Consider the following 17,597-nt stretch of genomic DNA (forward strand, 5'->3'; position numbering starts at 1 on the left):
AGAGGGCTGAAGGTCCTCCTGTTAGTGAATGAATTCACCAATTAGCTGCTGCACTTCAGGCTTTAGCTTTCTGGGAAAGGTGGGAACCAGCCTTCACTTATTCTCACACTACCTCCATTTACTCTTCATATGAATTTACACCACAGCAGCAGTTCCCTCTCCTAGAGAAAACAGTGGTTGGACAATTAAATGTGAAAGCTCCATGAGTCAGTGGGTGAGCCACATCAACTTAGATGCTCCATACATATATTTTTTTTCCTTTGCAGTCCTAGTGGCTTGTGGCCCTTCTGATGTAAGCTCAGTTTCTTGAGGAGAGTTTGATCCTCAAACTTCCCCTTCACACACGCACGCACCATGGCTTGAAGGTTCCTGGCTCAGCAGAAGGGCACTGGAGAGAGAGAGAGTGGGGGGGAAAATCACTTAGCAAGAACAAAACTAGAAATGGGGAGATTCAGATTGGATGTGAGGAAGAAGTAAGTTCTTCCCCATGAGGGTGGTGAGAGACTGGCACAGGTTGCCCAGGGAGGTGGTGGAAGCCTCCTGCCTGGAGGTGTTTGCAGCCAGGCTGGATGTGGCTGTGAGCAACTTGCTGTAGTGTGAGGTGTCCCTGCCCATGGCAGGGGGCTTGGAACTGGCTGATCCTTGGGGTCCCTTCCAACCCTAACAGTTCTATGATTCTAACTGAAGGTCCTGGCCCGGGTTCAGAGTGCCTTACCACACTCCCTTTGAGGTGGGTGATTTGGTATCCTCAAAGATCTGAGCTCATGGCTCTTCAGTTAGCTGTTGGAAGGCCTGATGGATGTGCAGTGGGTGCCCCAGTCCCTCTCCCCAGGCAGTGGTGCAGGTGTTAGGTGAGAAGGGCTGAGGTACCCGGGTTTTGCTGCCATCCACAGCTGGGTTCTAGCTCACAAAGCCTGGAGGATGCCCACATGGACAGGCAGCTGTGGTTTTCCAAGTCACACAGGAGTCAGCAGGACTCGGTGTAAGGACCCATGTCTATGTAGCACTGTCACAGCACTGAGGAACCCATGGAGAGAGTGAAAGGTTTGACTGTTTCACTCCTTCCTGTCAAGCTCACAGCCCTGAAGGAGACTCCTGTGGCCTTAACGTTCAGGAGATTAGAACATTTTCAGTGGCACTTTTCTCTTTCTCCCTGAGGGACACCACTAAATCACAGGGTGGATCTGCAAAGTCAGTGGTGGTGACTCCCTAAAAGATTATAGGACAATTAGGTTAGCAGGTTAGTGCCTTTGTTCAACAGGCAGCACTTGGAGGATGAAGGGAGGAGCAGCAACTTCCTGGATGTTGTGTGGCAGCACCTCCTGCAGTGGGAGCCTGAGCAGTGTGGGTCTGTGGAGTTGTCTCATTTGGGGGCACGTTAAAGGAGGGATAACACTCATAAAATCAAAACATCTGCTTAAGCAGGGCCACATCCTCTCCATCCTTCTCTAAAGCCAGACCAGCACACAGACTCCCTGGGGTGGAGGCAGGCTAAGAAGCAGGCTGTGAAGCCAGGAGCTGTTACCATTTTGGTGAAGATGTCCACGCAAGCATTGCGGATCCTCTCGGGGGTAGCAGGGCTGTCCAGCCTGAAGGGTTCAGTCACACCAGAGTCCTGCCTTGCTGCATAGATGGCATCTTTGATGGCATAAAACACTGAGGCAGACAGGAACAGAGGTGGCTCTCCCACAGCCTAGACAGAGCAACAAGCAAAGAGTGAGGTTGGAGCCCAAAACAGTCCTGGCCCTGGAAAGGCTTAAAGAGGCTAACAGAAAGCTGAGCTAGCCCTGGGAGAGAACTAGGAATTGTTTGCATTCCTCATTCCTTCTTCTTTGTAACCTCTCAGTGAGGAAACACAACTTCAAAACAGACTCCAGTTTGCCAGTGTGAAAGCCTGAGGTGAAACAACCTCCAGCCAGTTTAAGAAGAAACAGCAGGCAAACACAGGCTGTCTGACACAGCAAGGCTGTTTATGGAGGAGAAATGGACTAACCCCTTCCCATAACCTTTTGGGTGGTGCTGGAATTGCAGCAAAGGGAATTCAGAGAAGGCAGTGGTGAGCTGTCTGGGCAGAGGCATGATGCTCCATCACTGGAGGTCCCTGCAAACCAGCAGGAATGCCTTCCTCAAGGATTACATGAGTATTATCCTGTCCTGAGGTCCCTGGCAGCCTCTTTTTTTCTTAATTCTGTCATCAGCACTAATCATCAAAAAGTTCTCCTCATTTACAAAGATGCTCCTGTGGGTGGAATGGAAATGGAGATTGTAAGGAGGCTGGCCAGACGTACTCAGAAATGGATATTGGCAGTTGAAGCCTAATCATTGATGCTGTCCTCACAAACAGCACCGACTGCAGTAGAAGCAGCTGAAGGGCAAGTGGACCCTTAAGGGTGACAGGAGCACTGTGAGACTGTAAAGAAAGTGAGACATGAAAACTCAGGCATAAAGTCTTGATAATCAAATGTGGGGAAATGGCACTGCTGGAGCAGGCTGCTCAGGCAGGTGGTGAGGTCACCAGCCCTGGATGAGTTTAAAGAAAAGAGTAGATGTGGCACTTTGAGACATAGTGTAGTGGTCTTAGAGATGTTGGGTAGAAGGTTGGACTTGATGATCTTAGAGGTCTTTTCCAACCCAAGTGATTCTACGGTGCTGCTGAATGTTATCTGGTGCCAGCAAGGGCAACTAGGGAGCTGACACACAGAGGGAGGTTGGCAGTTTCAGCAGAACTAGCACAGCAAAGTCACTTCAGTTCTCTCTAGTGGACAATCAGGGGAGCAATACATGGGTTGGTTCGGTTCTTCCTACCTGTAAAGGAAGCCAGCAGGAAAAAAAAAAGATTCATTATTTACACTGAGGCATCATTATCACACTCAGCCCTACAGAGCTAGAGAGCAGTGAGAGTTGCAGGTCACCCAGGCATACCTTGGATGAATAAACTGCTTTACTGTTTGGGCAGTCACGCAGAAGGGACACATAGAATTCTGTGGGGATGTCTCCAAAAGCTGGGATCTTGTACATGCCAGGCCCTCGAGTGTACAAGTTCCCTTCAGGAGAGTAGCGTAGCTCCTCCATGGTGAAGAGCCCAAGGCCTTGGACAAATGCTCCTTCTATCTACAAACACATCCAAACAAGGTTACATTCAGGGTTTTATCGCTGTTGTTCTTCCCTGCACTAGAACAAGCATCGATGACTTTGCCGCCCCCCCCCACCTTCTGATTGCACAGAATCACAGAACTGTCAGGGTTGGAAAGGTCCTCAAGGATAGGACCCATCCTATCATTCCCTGATGCCCTAAAAAGTCCCTTCTCAGCTTTCTAGTAGCCCCCTTCAGATACTGGAAGGCCCTCCCAACCCCTAACATTCCTTGAAGCAGCAACACTTACCTGCCCTATATCGATGGCTGGGTTCAGACTGGTGCCAACATCCATAACAATGTCTGTACGAATGTTCTGCAGGGCAGAAATAAAGAACAGATCAGCCCAGAACACTGAAACTGGCACACCATGGGCTTGGAGGAGGAGTAGTAATGCAGCCAACCACTACCTTCACTTGGCCAGTATTCAACAACCTATTTCAGCTCAACTCTTCATACTGATTTCTAATCTGAGTCTGTCCCAGCAGTAAATCAAAGGAACTCACTGCAGTTTTCCCTAGGGATCCAACAGACCAAGTTTCTATTAGCTCCCAGATAGGAGTGTAACCAACTAGGTCACATCCTCTGCTCCCCTCTCCCCTCACCCCTCTTTCCTCTCCTCTTTCTAAAAGTGCTATTTTAAATGATTAACTCAATACCAGTATGTTTCTGTTCCTAAGTGCTAACACAGTGCTGCTATCTCTTACTTAAGCCAACCCAATAACTTCTGCAATCATTTGTTAAGTCTCTTGATATCCCTGCAGGGCAGATAATGATCATTTTATTACACTTTATAGATTGTTGCACTGTGAAACAGAGGAGTTAAGAAACTTACTGAAGGTCACACCACACCAATGGCAGAGCTGAGAACAGGCTGACACCCACCACTTGTTTGTGAACATTTCCTTGCCTTGAACACAGAGGACAATTCCAAGTGCTGACCTCCTCACCTTGTGGTCACCTGTCAGGCAATCTATCTCCACCTCGGAGCAGGCCACACCATAACTGAAGTAGCAGAATGGTTTCCCTTCGTTCTTTTCAAAGCTGTAGCCAAGGTCAGGAATTCTTGAGACAAAGGAAAACAAAACCAGGTTTGTTTCCATGAGCATTCAAAGTGAACACAAACACATTACAGCTCACAGACCACTGCCACTTAGTCACTTTGGTTTTGATCACCTAGCCCTTGTGGTAATGAAAAGTGTAAACAGCTATCCACAGCAACCTGCTGAAGCTGCACTGTGTTCCCAAACCTCACTGAACTACCAAACTATCATAGCATCAACCAGGCTGGAAAACACCTCAGAGATCATCAAGTCCAACCTATGACCTAATCCCTAACACCTCCTGACAACCAAACCATGGCTCCAAGTGCCACATCCAAGCCTTTCTTGAGCACCTCCAGGGACAGGGACTCCACTACCTCCCTGGGCAGCACATCCCAGTGGCCAATTACTCTTTCTGGGAATAACTTTCTCCTCACCTCCAGCCTAAACTTCTCCTGGCACAGCTTGAGACTGTGTCCTCTTGTTCTGGTGCTGATTGCCTGGGAGAAGAGACCAACCACCACCTGGCTACAACCTCCTATTTTGGCCATCTCTCTTTTTTCCAGGAATCTCAGGGCTTGTGCTGACAGTTGTCTGGAATACTGTGTACAGTTTTGGGCTCCCCAGTTCAAGAGGGATGGGGAAATGCTTGAGAGTATTCAACAGAGAGATGGGGATGGTTAAAGAAATAGAACATCTGTCTTGTGAGAAAAGGCTGAGACAAGGAACAGTAAAGAGAAATACTTGAACATAGAAGGTTTCACCTCAACATGAGAAACTTCTTTACAGGGAGGGTGATGAAGCACTGGAGCAGGCTGTCCAGAGATGTTGCGGAGTCTCCTTCTCTGAAGACTTTCCAACCCCACCTGGATGTATTCCTGTGCAGACTACCCTAAGTGATCCTGCTCTGGCAGGGGGTTGGGCTGGATGATCTCTGGAAGTCCCTTCCAACCTCTCATGTTCTATGACTCTGTGATGATTCTAACCTAAACTTAACATTTCTAGGTGAGGAAGGGAAGGTAGCCGTAAGTCAGTGAGAGGGCGATAGGGGTTGTAAATCCTCCCAGAATTTTTCTGGGTGCAAATCCATTCCACAGAGTAAGAGCTGTATTCTGCAGTATGGCTACTCACTCACCTATAGAACCCCGTGGCTGACAGGCTAACACAGTCCTCATAGGCAGCTTTAATCTGGCAACACAAAACAAGAGTTTGAAAACATTAACTGTCCAACTATAAAATAGCTGCCTCAAGACAGATTTCCAGGAGAACATGAACAGAGAGAGCCCAGTGGCAGACACCTGGTTTGCCATCCTGCCCCAGCAAGTGCCAAGGGAAACATCATCATGCAGCTGCTACCCCAAACTGCCCAGTCAGCAGCAACCAGGAGCACTGGCAGAGGGATGAGACTTGCTCTTGTTTGCTCAGCTTTCAGCTGCAGGTTAGACTTTCAAACTCAAGAGACAAAGGTTAAACCGACAGTCATCTTGGCTTCAGTGAAGCCAGGGCAAATCCTATCCTGACTTCCAAATGAAGAGAAGAACTTGGGTCTGAAAATGGTCTCAGAGCCTTACAGCAAATCAGTCTCTCATTATTGAGGAGACAGATGCTGCAGCCAAGGAGCATTACAGGAGGTGGGTGGTAGCTCAACAAAGAGTAATCTTTGTCACAGAAGCTCTTCATTATAAGTCAGTTTTCTTCCTGCCCAAGATTGCAGGCTGACTAGAAGGATACAGGGAACCACTCCAGAATTTTATTTGGTCAAGTTTGTCATAGGTAGGTCCCAGGATCTAGAGAAATCTCAGTATTAAACTCCTAAATGATGTTTTGGGGATGACCTCTTGCAAGCTTGGTTTACTTCCCTTGCTGGGTTTTTGTTTCAGCTCTGCTTAGATCTTTGCTAGTGAGATGCAGGAGGCCTGGAGGATATAGCTGCATACAGGGTGACCCAGGGCGACAATCTCTGACCATGCCCACTTGACTCATGACAGATAAGAAGCAGCTTACCCAGTCTTCCCAGGATCCTTTGGGATTAGACTGTTTGATCGGCTCAAGTCTCTTTAAGATAGTCTGACAAGCATTCTAGAAACAGAGAGAGAGAGAGAAGCAGTATTTTAAGGTTTGAAAAGTCATAGTATTGAGAGCCCTCTAAGAGTCTCAAAGAACCTTCTCTTTAAATCAGTGTTCAGGACTTTGGGGTAGCATAAAAAGGATCAAACTTCACTAACAGATTTCTTGCTATATAGGAAGAAATGTTGACTATAAAGGATTTTAAAGCAGGTTGATTACATTGCTAGCAAAAGGGAATCACAAATACAGTACAGAACTTTCCAGACCATGACACACAACCTCAGAAATCCACCCATTTATACAGGAACTTCATCTGCACTGAGTTACAGCAGGACAGCTTGGCATATCTAGAAAGATGAGCCTATAGCACTGCAAAAAATAATCAATATTCTTGCCAGAAATCAACCTCCTCAGGCAAGCTGTGCAGAGACTTAAAAACAGGCTGATGGGTTCACTTCTCAGGTGGCATTTCCCTTTGTCTTCCAACCTGAGAATCACCACTACTAAATAAGTCTTTTTCAGTCACATAGCTTGAAAATATATGCTCCACTAGGTCAGAGAATCGTGCCCAGGTCATTGCTCCAGAAGGATGATTGCTCTGAGTGCATCAACACTTTGAGGTCTTTGGTTCTGGAGTGTGGCCCACAAACCATCTGCTATTCATATTTGCAGCACAGTGCAACCTAAACCTCCCCTGGCACATTTTCAGGCCATTGCCTCTCATCCTATTACCTGATACTAGGGAGAAGAGACCAACACCAAACTCACTCCAATCTCCTTAGGGAGCTGTAGAGAGCAATGAGGTCTCTCCTCAGCCTCCTCTTCTCCAGACTAAACCACCTCAGTTGCCTCGGCTGCTCTTCACCAGCCCTCTTCTCCAGACCCTTCACCAGCTTTGTGGCCCTTCCCTGGACCTGCTCCAGCACCTCAACGTCCTTCTTACAGTGAGGAGCCCAAAACTGACCCCAGTATTTGAGGTGCAGCCTCACCAGCACCCAGTACAGGGGCATGATCACTGCCCCGCTCCTACTGGCCACACTGTTCCTGATCCAGGCTAGGATGCTGGTGGCCTTCTTGGCCACCCACTGGCTCATAGTCAGTCAGCTATCAACTAGCACCCCTAGGTCCTTTTTCCAGCCAGGCAATTTTCCAGCCACTCTGCCCCAAGCCTGCAGCATTGCTGGGGGTTGGTGTGAGCCAAGTGCAGGATAAGGCCACATTAATTATTAAGAGGCTACTTATTTAAATGGATGTTTTGTTCTGTTAATTGGGAGCAATCACAAACACTCCAATTTAGAACTACAAAACTGAAGAGAACTTCAAACAGCTTGAAAACAAATGTGGTCATTCTTCTAACACCAGCAGTGGTAAAAGAGTTCTGAGTCACCCTTAGCCTTGGAACTGCCTTTTGGTGGTCATGTCTTCCTTGAGCAATAGATAAATACCCATCAACCTGTCACATTGTGGAGCCCCAGCTCACAACCCACTAGTCTGAGTAACTTGGTTTCCATACATGGACGGCCATGCCGTTGATGTCCGCGCTGACGGACGCAGCTGTCGGGGAGGTGTTTGGGACGGTGTTTGTGCTGGTCTCACTGATGTAAATCTTGGAGGTGGGGACTCCCAGGGATCTGCTAGCCACCTGCAGAGCAAAGGTAAACAGCTAGTAAGCAGCTGCTCTTATATGTAAGCATCAGAATCACAGAATGTCAGGGGCTGGAAGGGATCTTGAGAGATCATCCAGTCCAGAGCAGGAGCACCTACAGCAGGTCACACAGGAACTCATCTAGGCAGGTCTTGAATATATCCAGAGAGGGAGACTCCACCACCCCCCTGGGCAGCCTGCTCCAATGTTCTGTCACCCTCACAGCAAAATAATTCTTCCTCTTGTTTCCATGGAACTTCCTAAACCTCAGCTTCCACCACTGCCCCTTTTGCTGGCACTGGGCATCACCCAGCAGAGCCTGGCTCTAGCCTCTGGGCACTCACCCTGCACATCTTTATAAACATTGATAAGGTCATCTCTCAGTCTCCTCTTCTCCAAGCTGAAAAGCCCCAGCTCCCTCAGTCTCTCCTCATAATTATTATTCATTGCTAATACTACTGCAACCTCTACCCTCCCTCCCATCCTAAATGTAACTTTTCTTGCAGGCTCAGCTGATGTGGTGTCTGAGGGCTAGCCAAGACATTGGTATGCTTGCCCTTCACAGCCTGAGTGTGTGAGAGACACATACACATGGCCACAATGACATACACTTAGTTATTGTCAGACTAGAATCATAGAAGTCATACAATACTAGAATCACTAAGATTGGAAAAGGCCTCCAAGACCATCCAGTCCAACCATCAACCCAACACTACCATGGCCATTAAACCATGTCCCCACATACCCTGTCCACAGTTTTCTTGAACACCTCCAGGGAGGGTGACTCCACCACCTCCCCGGGCAGCCTGTTCCAGTGCCTGACCACTCTTGCAGCAAAGATGTGTTTCCTAATCTCCAACCTAAACCTCCCCTGGCACAATTTTAGGCCATTTCCTCTCATCCTATCACTAGTTACCTGGGAGAAGAGACTAACACCAGCCTCACTACAATCTCAGGGAGTTGTAGAGAGCAGTGAGATCTCCCCTCAGCCTTCTCTTCTCCAGACAAAACAACCCCAGCTCCTTCAGCCACTCTTCATCCACCATGCCCTCCAAACCCCCTCACCAGCCTCACTGCTCTTCTCTGGACACCCTCCAGGCCCACAATGTTCTCTCTCAATGGTTACAAGAATCAGAGGATGAAAAGTGCTATTAGGCTTCCTTTCATTTCCCTGCCAAAGCAATGTTGTTCCCTTAGGCCTTTTTAACTACAAAGGTGTTAAGCATAGGCAGAGACACATCTGCAACAGGACTAATTTGTGTACAAAATAGGTATAAACTGTATTTTAATGGGATGAGATTACATAGCCAGAGTAGCTAGATTGTAAACATGACCTGCATTACCTACATAATCTGGGGAAGACAAAGAAGAATCTGTTTCTCCCACTCAGTTGTGATAATCCCCTGGAAATGGAGCACTGCTGCTAAAACAATTAAGAGGAATTAGGCAAGATTTGTTCCCTTGGCATGCACACGGAAGAAGTGTAAAGCTTTCTGAGGCAATAAGCAGGCTGAGTGTAGTTTTCCTGGAAGGATGTCTCATTCCTTTTTAAGCCCGAGGTCATTGTTACCTGAATCATTTTGGTGTGAAGCCCTTGACCCATCTCGGTCCCGCCGTGTGTGATTAACACAGATCCGTCTGTATACACGTGGACCAGAGCTCCAGCCTGTAGAAGTGAGCATTAATCCAAGAGTCATCACAAATGAACTGGTGAACTACTTAAAACGTTTCAATTGCAAAGGACAGAGATAAATCATTTGGAAGCAGATCAGTGTGGCTCTTTGGTGGAATTAAGGCCATTCGTTTACACTTGAGGTGAGTTTGGTTTAAGTCTCACCAGCTCACTAGAAATTCTAATGGCCTAACAAACCTCAGGTTGTATTTTCAGCTCAAAAAGAAAGTGAGGTAACCCAAACCTGGCCCTGTGAAAATGATGCAGCCTTCACCTTGTCTTGGTCTAATGAGCAGCCAGGCAGAAAGTGACCTGGGGGGTACTGGTTGACAGTAGGCTGAACATAAGCCAGCAGTGTGCCCAGGTGGCAAGAAGGCCAAGGGCATCCTGGCCTGCATCAGGAACAGTGTGGCCAGCAGGAGCAGGGAGCTAATTCTGCCCTGTGCTCAGCACTAGTTAGGCCACACCTGGAGTCCTGTGTCCAGTTCTGGGCTCCTCAATTTAAGAAGGACATTGAGACTCTTGAAGGTGTCCAGAGAAAGGCGACAAAGCTGGGGAGGGGTCTGGGGAACAGCCCTGTGAGGAGAGGCTGAGGGAGCTGGGGTTGCTTAGCCTGCAGAAGAGGAGGCTCAGGGGAGACCTTCTTGCTCTCTGCAACTCCCTGAAGGGAGGTTGTAGCCAGGTGGGGGTTGGTCTCTTCTCCCAGGCAACCAGCACCAGAACAAGAGGACACAGTCTCAAGCTATGCCAAGGGAGGTTTAGGCTAGAGGGGAGGAGAAAGTTCTTCCCAGAGAGAGTAATTGGCCATTGGGATGTGCTGCCCAGGGAGGTGGTGGAGTCCCCATTCCTGGAGGTGTTCAAGAAAGGCTTGGATGTGGCACTTGGAGCCATGGTTTAGTTGTTAGGAGGTGTTAGGGATTAGGTCATAGGTTGGACTTGATGATCTCTGAGGTCTTTTCCAACCTGGTTGATTCTGTGATTCTATGAATTGCTCTTTTGCAGCAAAAGGGGCAAAATAAAATAAAATAAAATCACTCACACAATGGATTGGGTAGGATGGAAAGTTAAAATGGAAAGGCTGTTCACAACTACATACAGCAGTACAAAGCATATAATACACAAAGATCCATAGTCTGAGTTTAACACAGAAGCTCATTAAGCCAAAGCTTTACACAAACCTCCCTTTAAACCAGGCTAACAAAACCCAAACCTTCCTGCCCCCCTCCCTACCAAGCCTCTCTGCCCTCCGTACCACACCGTTGTGATGCAGCACAAAATTCAGCTAGGCAACTTCAGGCCCCAATTAGGCAGCTCCAGGCCTAATTGTCAGCATCGCCAAGGCTGACACCAGGCCTTACTCCCCCACCAAGAGAGATAAGAGCCTGGGCATCCTTCCCAGGAGGAGAGAGGGAGGGAAAAGTGAAGCGAATTGATTTTGCAGCCAGATTTATAGGGATGCAGCATTTATGGGTAGGAAATACATCTTCTAGTTCCCCTCCTGGACAGCCTAGCCCCTCTGGAGCTCTGTCACTTTGTGGTTCTTAAAGGCACCCACAGCCTCAAATGGCCTCACAGCTGAACTAGCTAACAACACTGGCAGGTCAGACACAGGAACAGCATTTTGACTATTGAGGAAGAGGGACCAGGCAGGGAAATGAACAGAACACAATATCAGCTGCACTGAGGTGTCTGTGAGACAGTCTAAACCGTTGTGCTGCTCATCTTGGTATGAGCAAAGCAAGCTCTCTCTTAACTATTTCACTCCTTCTCTGATAAGCCCCAGTTCATTTCAAATGGGGGAGGCAGCATAAATCTAACTTCTCAGCTGAAAGGCTGAAGGACACTCACAGACCTGGTTGAGAAATGGGACAGTGAAACTGATGCCAAATTTGGTAGGAGTGATGCACATCCCTCTCTTCTTCCAGCGATTCTGCCTGCAAGGAGAGAACGTTATTCATATGCCCAGGAAGCTTTCATCACAACTCAGTTCTTTCCCTCTGACATCTTGGGAGTCAAAGCAGGTATGAATTTAGAGTTAGAATTAACCAGGTTGGCACAGCTAGAGACTGTGTCCTCTTGTTCTGGTGCTGGGTGCCTGGGAGAAGAGACCAACCCCCACCTGGCTACAACCACCCTTCAGGGAGTTGGGGAGAGTGAGAAGGTCTTCCCTGAGCCTCCTCTTCTGCAGGCTAAGCAACCCCACCTCCCTTAGCCTCTCCTCACAGGGCTATGCTCCATACCCCTCCTCAGCTTTGTTGTCTTTCTCTGGACACTTTCAAGAGTCTCAATGTCCAAATTGAGGAGCCCAGAACTGGACACAGGACTCAAGGTGTGGCCTAACCAGTGCTGAGTACAGGGCACAAGGACTTCCCTGCTCCTGCTGGCCACACTGAAAATACCTGAGTGAGATACAGATGGAGTTAATCAGTAGATTTTATAAAAGGTTGCCTTCATTTATGGGTCCCAACATGAAGAAATCCAACCTGACCATGCTCCTTCAGGCATTATGGAAGCAATTGTCTGCACTATTAACTATTCAGTTGTATACAGGCAAACCGTGGGAAGAAAAAGACTCTAAGGTGGTGTAAAGCCTCAACAAATTGTCTTGGCAGTTCATTTGAAAAGTCTAGCTGGACTTAAGAGCCTCCCCATCCTTTCCTACATTTCTCTTCAGAAACCATGCCATGCTAGGTCTGATCACTGCCTTATTTAAGCTATCAGCTCACTGATGGAATGAAGGAATTCATGAAGGAGTCCCAAAAGGAGACATTTTTAGAAGTCACTCTGCAGCTATGAGGTCTATCTGGATGTCACTCAAGTTGCTAAGAGAACTTCAAAAGTTAACAGGCAACAAATGCACCCAGTACCAAGACAGCTCCACAACACCTACTTGTTGAATTCTTCAATCACTTTCTTCCTGGCATGATAGCTGGAGCTTGACAAACACTCATCCCAGCATCTTCGTAGAGTAAATCCCTCCAGCTTTTGGTTAAAATGAGTCAGGTCTCCTTCATGATAGAGATTGAGTTTCCTCACCTGCCCAGAGAGACATAGACAGGACATGCCAAGTTCAGTGCTTCAAACTTGGTCTTTGCATTGAATGACATCAAAAGTATGTTGAGTCCCAGTTTTACTTCTCCACTTACTCTGCAAAGCAACAGAATTAACAGACACATATCTGTGGGCCACAAAGATGATGCAAGGGCTGGAGCACCTCTGCTATAAGGACAGGCTGAGGGAGCTGGGGGTGTTCAGCCTGGAGAAGAGAAGACTCCAGGGGGACCTTAGAGCTGCCTTCCAATACCTGAAGGGATCCTGCAGGAAGGCTGCAGAGGGACTTTTTGTAAGGGTGTCTAGAGACAGGACAGGGGGCAATGGTCTGAAGCTGAGGGAGAGCAGGGTTAGATTGGATTTAGGAAGAAGTTCTTCAGTATGAAGGTGGTGAGACTCTGGAATAGGTTGCCCAGGGAGGCTGTAGATGCCTCCTCCCTGTGGGTGCTCAAGGCCAGGTTGGACGAGGCCTTGAGCAGCCAAGTCTAGTTGAGAGGCATTCCTGCCCATGGTGTGGAAGTTGGAGGTCTCTTTCAACTGAAGTAATTCTATGATTCTATAGTTTGGGAAAATGGAGCTAAGACATTAAGGCTGGGAATTTTCAAGAGATTGGGAGTTAAGCACATTGTTAGCAAGATTAAGAGTGGTCAGGCATTGGAATGTGCTTGCCCAGGGAGGTGGTGCAGTCCCCAAGCCTGGCTGTGTTTGAAGGTGGTTTTGGATGCAGGTTTGGGAACATGGTTTAGGGGTGAACCTTGTACAGTAGGGTCGTGGTCAGACTTGGTGATCCTGAGGGTCTTTTCCAACCTGAATGTTTCTGTGATTAAGGTATCTGGTGCCTCTCCTTAAAGCAGGAGTTATAAATGGAGGCTACTGTGGGAGTTCAATGAAGCAGAAGATAACCCATGCTATGATACGGCTGTCATGTGCAGTTCCCAGAGCTTGTTCAAGGACAGCAGACCCCTGAAAGGGTGTGGGTGGAACCATACCTCCTCAGGTGGCAGGCCACACTTCCGAGCAATGTCGCTCATCCAGCACTCAGCAATCATCATTCCCTGTGGCCCCCCAAAGCCACGGAAGGCTGTGTTGGAAGGAAGGTTGGTCTTGCAAACAAAGCCTGTGCTGCTGACATTAGGGATATTGTAGGAGTTATCCAAATGTAAGAGGGCTCTGTCCAAAACCTGTTGAAGAGAAGGAGTGGAGGTGAACACTTTTTACATAACTCACATATCAGACTTCTCCCTAGCTGCCAAAGCCAGGCTGGAAAGCTCTGAAGCTGATTTGCAATAGCCAGCACTTCCTCTTGCACCCTGCAGCTCCACTGCCAACACTGCTGGGTAAGCAATGAGGTGCAGCCAGTACTTCCCTCCTGTTGCAAGGAAGTGTTCAGTGGTATCCTCCTGAGGGACAGGACAATAAGCACACTTCTATTACAGGAAGGAGTTAGACATGCTGGAGCATGTTCAGAGAAGGGCCATAAGGATGACCAGAGGGCTGGAGCTGCTCTGCTATGGAGAGAGACTGAGAGAGTTGGGGTTGTGCAGTCTGGAGAGGAGAGAGCTCTGAGGAGACCTTATTGTGGCCCTTCAGTATCTGAAGGGGGCTACAAGAAAGCTGGGGAGGGACTTTTGAGGGTGTCAGGGGGAATGGATCCAAGCTAGAGGAGGGGAGATTCAGAATGGATGTTAGGAAGAAGTTCTTCCCCAAGAGGGTGGTGAGAGCCTGGCACAGGTTGCCCAGGGAGGTGGTGGAAGCCTCATCCCTGGAGGTTTTGAAGGCCAGGCTGGAGGTGGCTGTGAGCAACCTGCTGTAGTGTGAGGTGTCCCTGGCCATGGCAGGCGGGTTGGAACTGGATGATCCTTGAGGTCTCTTCCAACCCTGACAATTCTATGATTTTTGTCTTAGTTCTTCTGAATCCCGGATTCAGCCAGTCCTTAACAAGCTTGTTGATTTAGGCACTCTGCCCTGATCAGCCTACTGATTAGCTTTCCTCCAAACTGGGGACCTCTCAGTCATCCTGCATTGTGCAACGAGTTTCCCATCACAGCTCTCTGTAATGCAAAGAGCAATCTCTTGACCCTTGTTGCCTAACTCAGGTTATTGCAACATTAATAGGAATTAAGTGGCACACATCAAGGCAGGTCACTTAGCTCAGAAAGCAATTGTAGAAGCTGCAAAAAAAACCATCAAGGTTTGCTTGCAGTCCTGTTGGAGAGCAGGATGTGTTAGCAATGCTGTAGGTATCAGCTCTGTGGAGCAAAAGGTTGCACAGGTAAATGTCTTCTGCCTAGTTAGGCACCAGAAAATTTTACTTACACCATAAGAGAGGTCTACAGAGTTGCCCCCATTGCAGTAGTATGACACCTCCAGACTCTTGACTTTCCCATTCTTCATGAAACCAACCTGTCAAGAGAGACTCCTCAGTAATCAGTTTTCTCCAAAATGTTCTGTTTTGTGCTTCCCTCCCAAAGCTGAATGGCCCTCACAGCGGGCACAAGGGTGCCTGTCCTCTGCTGCAGCATAGCACAAGCACAAGCAGCACTGGGGAAGTAAAGGGCCATCTGTGCACATTGGTGATCCCTTTTTGTGACAGCTACATCTTCCTGAAGAGGTTACTGCTTTGGAAAGCAGAGGCAGTTGGAATGGGAATTAAGGAAACAAACAGTGGCACAAGACTGTAAAGGAGTGGGGGAGCATCTAAGAGCAATTCATATGTCAAATAGGGGCAGTCTCAGTTCCAAGGGAAAGGGAAGTATCTATGCTGAGGTGACAAGAAAGGAACCATGCAAAACCTAAAGAACTTTTGCAAGACTTCAACAGCTGGCCCAATCCATTTGCAGCAGGGGAGATGAGCAGTTAAACAACCAGAGCAGTGATTTTTTCAGGGTATTTATGTTTCAGGTGACAGCACTGAGGCACCATGAACCTATTTCCTATGTTTGCATACCTTGTACCTCCCCAGGAAGGGATGTCTCCCACCACTTATCAGCATGTCCTCATCTCGATCCAGCATGCACCTGACGGGGCGCCCAGTTCTGTTGAGGGACACATTGATCAGGCAAAGCCTGAAGTGTACACCACAGTTCCTACAGAGCAAGCCACTCCTGTCTTTGGTGGGCATTGGCTTTCCAGAGTGACAGTGGGGAATTAAGAGTAAGGTGCTTAGAATCATAGAATCAAGCAGGCTGGAAAAGACCCCGGAGATCATCAAGTCCAACCTCTTACCTAATCCCTAACACCTCCTGACAAATAAACCATGGCTCCAAGTGCCACATCCAAGCCTTTTCTGAACACCTCCAGGGATGGGGACTCCACCACTTCCCTGGGCAGCTTGATTCATCTATCTTCCTCTTAAGAAAATGGCAAGAATGAGCAAAAAACCCACCATAAAGTCTTAGAAGTTGGGACCTGTTTGTGAAAACTGTTGCAGAGACTCATACATTAAAATGAAGGGTAGAATCACAGAATCATAGACTGTTGAGGGTTGAAAAGAACCCCTAAAGATCTTTTAAGGATCACCAGGGGCAGGCCACACAGGAACACATCCAGGTGGATTTTGAAAGTCTGCAGAAAAGGAGACTCCACAACCTCTCTGGGCAGCCTGCTCCAGGGCTCTGTCACTCTCACGGTAAAGAAGTTTCTCCTCATGTTGAGGTTGAATCTCCTGTGTTCCAGCTTATACCTGTTGCTGCTTGTCCTATCACTGGGCACCACCAAAAAGAGCCTGGCACGTTCCTCTTGACACCCATGCCTCAGATATTGATAGACATTGATCAGATCACCCCTCAGCCTTCTCTTCTCTAGTCTAAACAGCCCCAGGGCTCTCAGCCTCTCTTCATAGGAGAGGGAGTTTCTTACAGAGATAGATACTAACAACTCAGCAATCACTGTTTTCCAGGCTACTTCTCAAGGCATCCCCTTAGCTTTGCAATAGAGAATGAGATGTGAATTATGTGATAATGCTAAGTACAGTGCTAACTAACCTTCAATTTGACCTTGGGTTTGATTTGCTTGTTTATTATCCAAGAAAGGAAACAAGGAGGAGTTGCTCTTCAATTTCTATTGATTCCACCTTCCTAGTGCCTCACTTAGGGTTGTAAAAATATCTAGGGACTGCCATAGATGTTATTCCATAACCACTGGGATGTAAAATAGTGGTTTGGCTGGCAAAGATAAAGAGAAAAAAATACACATGTATTACTGATTAGTTAGAGAAAGGAGGTGGTTTGCTCAGAACAGGGAAAATTCAGCTGCTTTATATACAGGAGTTTCATTCTAGCACAGCCAGCAGCTTTTAGAGGATTGGAAAGTATGGGTTTCTGTTCAGTGGCTTGCCACCCTCCCTAAGGTGCTGTAGAGATTTTAATCTTTTTTTTTTTTTTTCTTCTCCTGGGGATTTTAGTGCAGCTTCTTTGCATAGGTGTTTCTAGAAATCATGAGAAACTGCTAGCAGGAAATGTGAGGAATCAGTAAGAGGGATATTAAAATCTAATCATAATGAAATACATCATCCCATCATAATTAAAAGAATCATAGAATCTCTGCCCTGGTGAGACCACACCTGCAATGACACTGTGTCCAGTTTTGGGCTCCCCAGGTCAAGAGAGACAGGAAGCTGCTGGAGACAATCCAATGGAGAGCTATGAGGATGAGCATCTTCCCTACAAAGAGAGATTGAGAGACCTGGGGTTGTTTAGTCTGGGGAAGACTGAGAAGGGATCTGATCAATGACTATCAGTATCTGAGGGGTGGGTGTCAAGTGGAGAGGGCCAAACTTTTTTTGGTGGTGCAAAGTTGTAAGACAAGGAACAATGGAGACAAACTTGAACAGAGAAGGTTTCATCTTAACATGAGGAGAAACTTCTTCGTAGTGAGGGTGACAGAGCCCTGGGGCAGGCTGTCCAGAGAGGTTGTGGAGTCTCCTGTGGCAATGCCAGCAACGAGCAGTGTGAGCAATCTGGCAGTGCAGGCCTGACACGGTGGTAG

The 17,597-nt window shown here is 47.7% G+C and overlaps 1 protein-coding gene across 1 annotated transcript in view; it reads right to left on the reverse strand.

Moving 5' to 3' along the window:
• Positions 1-242: 242 nt before the first annotated feature.
• Positions 243-17,597, reverse strand: part of XDH (xanthine dehydrogenase) — a 53,007-nt gene continuing 35,652 nt past the window's right edge. The window contains exons 23-36 of the mRNA XM_009910570.2: positions 15,559-15,646; positions 14,928-15,014; positions 13,601-13,792; positions 12,451-12,596; positions 11,413-11,494; positions 9,459-9,554; positions 7,757-7,885; positions 6,181-6,255; positions 5,312-5,364; positions 4,084-4,198; positions 3,384-3,449; positions 2,923-3,111; positions 1,526-1,693; positions 243-388 (exon numbers count right to left, since the gene is read on the reverse strand). Of these exons, the coding sequence (XP_009908872.2) occupies positions 338-388; positions 1,526-1,693; positions 2,923-3,111; positions 3,384-3,449; positions 4,084-4,198; positions 5,312-5,364; positions 6,181-6,255; positions 7,757-7,885; positions 9,459-9,554; positions 11,413-11,494; positions 12,451-12,596; positions 13,601-13,792; positions 14,928-15,014; positions 15,559-15,646 (1,537 nt within the window). The 3' untranslated portion in view covers positions 243-337. The remainder of the gene's footprint in view (positions 389-1,525; positions 1,694-2,922; positions 3,112-3,383; positions 3,450-4,083; positions 4,199-5,311; positions 5,365-6,180; positions 6,256-7,756; positions 7,886-9,458; positions 9,555-11,412; positions 11,495-12,450; positions 12,597-13,600; positions 13,793-14,927; positions 15,015-15,558; positions 15,647-17,597) is intronic.

Source organism: Dryobates pubescens, chromosome 2 (assembly GCF_014839835.1).
Source record: "Dryobates pubescens isolate bDryPub1 chromosome 2, bDryPub1.pri, whole genome shotgun sequence".
NCBI classification, from domain to species: Eukaryota; Metazoa; Chordata; class Aves; order Piciformes; family Picidae; genus Dryobates; species Dryobates pubescens.